This window comes from Amblyomma maculatum, chromosome 11, assembly GCF_055883805.1.
Source record: "Amblyomma maculatum isolate TAMU_Amacu chromosome 11, ASM5588380v1, whole genome shotgun sequence".
NCBI classification, from domain to species: Eukaryota; Metazoa; Arthropoda; class Arachnida; order Ixodida; family Ixodidae; genus Amblyomma; species Amblyomma maculatum.
The window spans coordinates 14,738,343-14,740,804 of NC_139354.1; the positions used below are offsets into that span (position 1 = coordinate 14,738,343).

Genomic DNA, 2,462 nt, shown 5'->3' on the forward strand with positions numbered 1-2,462 from the left:
ACACACCTTGACATCGCACCAAGATGCTGCGCGCCGAAGATGATTGCCAAATTCAAGAAAACAAAAAGAATGTTTAGAAAATAATAAAAAAAAAACCAGAAGAGGTGCATGCACATGCACCATCGCCTGATTGTAACAGAGGGGTGGGAGTGTGTGTGTGTGGGGGGGGGGGGGGGGGGGGGGGAAGGCGTACTTTGAAGACAGTTGGGGTTCCATGAGGCTAAAAGGTTTGAGAACCGCTGTTTTGGAGCGAAATCGCAGGTACATCCTTGAAGTGGGATTAACCGTGACGCTATTATAATCGGCCGATGCCATTGCCTGAGGTTTCCCTTGATGTGTATAGATGCCGCTCTATTCTTGACTATCATACGACTACACTTTTTACCACACGCCACGCCCATCTAACATGTGTTTAAGTTTATGCTTCAGTGACAGAAAACCCGCAAAAAATGGAGCCAATAATGATAAAAATACAATCGTCAAATCGGTTCATGCAAAGGACGCGGCGATGCTTACGGCATGGTGCGACATCAACGTGTCCTCTGAGTCATATTCGCGATAGCCAGAGCGCTTGCGCTTGGTCTTTTATGGCCTTACGTCACCGCCTGAAAAAGAAATCAAAATAGCGGGAGCGCAGGTGACGGCATTAGTGCAGGACAACAAAGGCTCCGACATCGACCCTCCAGCCGTCCAACTTCTGAAGACCTCGCCGCTATGCGCCGCAATCGTTCCTGCAACATTTGCGGCAGTTGTTGCCGGTGCTTCGGTGGCGGTGAAGGAGCAGATCAACAAGAGGAAGAACAGGAGTTGCACCAGCTAGACCAGCCGCTGCAGGAAGCCGAACCAGGAGCTGGAGGTGCCGGTGCGCAAGCGATCCCGAGGGTGGTGGTGACGCCCCCTCGCCCGGTACCACGACCGTCGGTGTCCGGAGTCGTCGAAATGGGTACAGGCACAACTGACGACATTCGGCGGCGTATGGGTGTGCCCTATCTGACGACGATCTTCAGCAGCGACGACCCGCCCAGCGAAGGAACCGAGCCGACCATGCTTCCTTCTGAGCGTCAAGAAGGCGACACTACTTCGGAGGAGGGAAGCACCCGCGGAGTCGTGATGCCGATCGCCGAAGTCGAACCGGAAGTGGCCCCACCTGCCGAAAGCACCGAAAGTTCAGAATCTGCGGAAGCGCAGAAGTCGAGTTCTGACTCCGAGGGACCGCCATAGGTGATTTGCCAACTTACTAGCTTTTCCCGTTGGGGAACTTCCTCGCTTTTCTCGTTCACCCCGGTTATAGCATTCAGAGTCCTTCAAACAATATAAAGTGCGTGCTTCTGCATGCCTGTCGGCCGTTAGTTGCGTGCACTGGTAACTGCAGCTCCATCAGGCTAAGAAAACGTGGCAAGAGGCAGAAGTATATAGGTTCCCTAATTCATTACCAGTCTTTCTGCCGGTCACTGCTCGCTTTTCGTTGCGATGCGTGTTTGCTAGTTAACCATACTAAGGATGAAAGAATTGCTCTGAACATCTGCTCAACGATAAAAACAAATTAAAACTGATATAAGCGTAAGCAGATACTAATTTTATATCCGCTAAGCGAGAACTTCCTTTACTTTTGTTTCCACTTCTACGCAACCCTGGCTACGAGGCAGATTAGTATCGCAATGAGATATCAGAGCAGCGACTGACTAGTGCAGCGCAGTCCGTGCCCTTAATCTCCTTTACGCTGCCATTTTTTTTTTGCCGGTCTTCTATTCTTCAGCTGAACTTAAACCCGTTCTTTTCTTCTTACAGGCCGAGTGAACTGCCCTGCCTCTCCGGATGTACCTTCCATATCAGCTTTATACACCAAAACGTTTCTTCTCCACGGGGATCTTACAGGTTTTTAAATAAAAATAAAGCTCTTTTTACTCTCTTACTTATTATTATTGTTTGTTTTTTTGCTCCATCCCGCAGTCATTGCTGTAAACCATGCTGAAAGGTGTCCGTCTCCATTCTAAACTCTAAATTCACCTATTACATGCTTCCCTTAGGCATTTTTCAATCCGTGAACTCTATATAAGCACATTTGTCGGATCATGCATTTCACCATTTTATTTTATACCATTACTCCTTGAAGCACCTTAACACGTATTTAATGGCCGCATTTTATCTCCTCTTTCAATTCTATTATTTTCCTCTCCATTCTTTTTCAATCTCCCCCTTCCCCCCCCCGTATTCCTCTTCCTGCAGAGTAGCATGCCAGCGAAATCTAAATGCCGGCAAATTTCTGTTTTTTATTAAAGGGCTTCTCTCTCTCTACAGTCTATGAATCATAGCCTCGGTGATATGACTTCTCGGCTAGATCAAGCAACTTACCCTCAGGAACACCTCATTCCAATAGAAGGCTGCCTGCAGTAGAAGTACAGATGAAGTGGGATGCTGCTGCTGCAGCCAGACAAAAAAAAAAGTTGTTGCAGTACTCTGGC

General features: G+C 48.2%; 1 protein-coding gene across 1 annotated transcript; it reads left to right on the forward strand.

The window, feature by feature from the left end:
* Positions 1-713: 713 nt before the first annotated feature.
* Positions 714-1,912, forward strand: LOC146172908 (uncharacterized). Its single transcript, XM_084583165.1, has 2 exons — positions 714-1,221; positions 1,789-1,912. Exon 1 carries the CDS (start codon positions 715-717, stop codon positions 1,219-1,221), a length of 507 nt encoding a protein of 168 aa, XP_084439291.1. The 5' UTR covers position 714; the 3' UTR covers positions 1,789-1,912.
* The last annotated feature ends 550 nt before the right edge of the window (positions 1,913-2,462 follow it).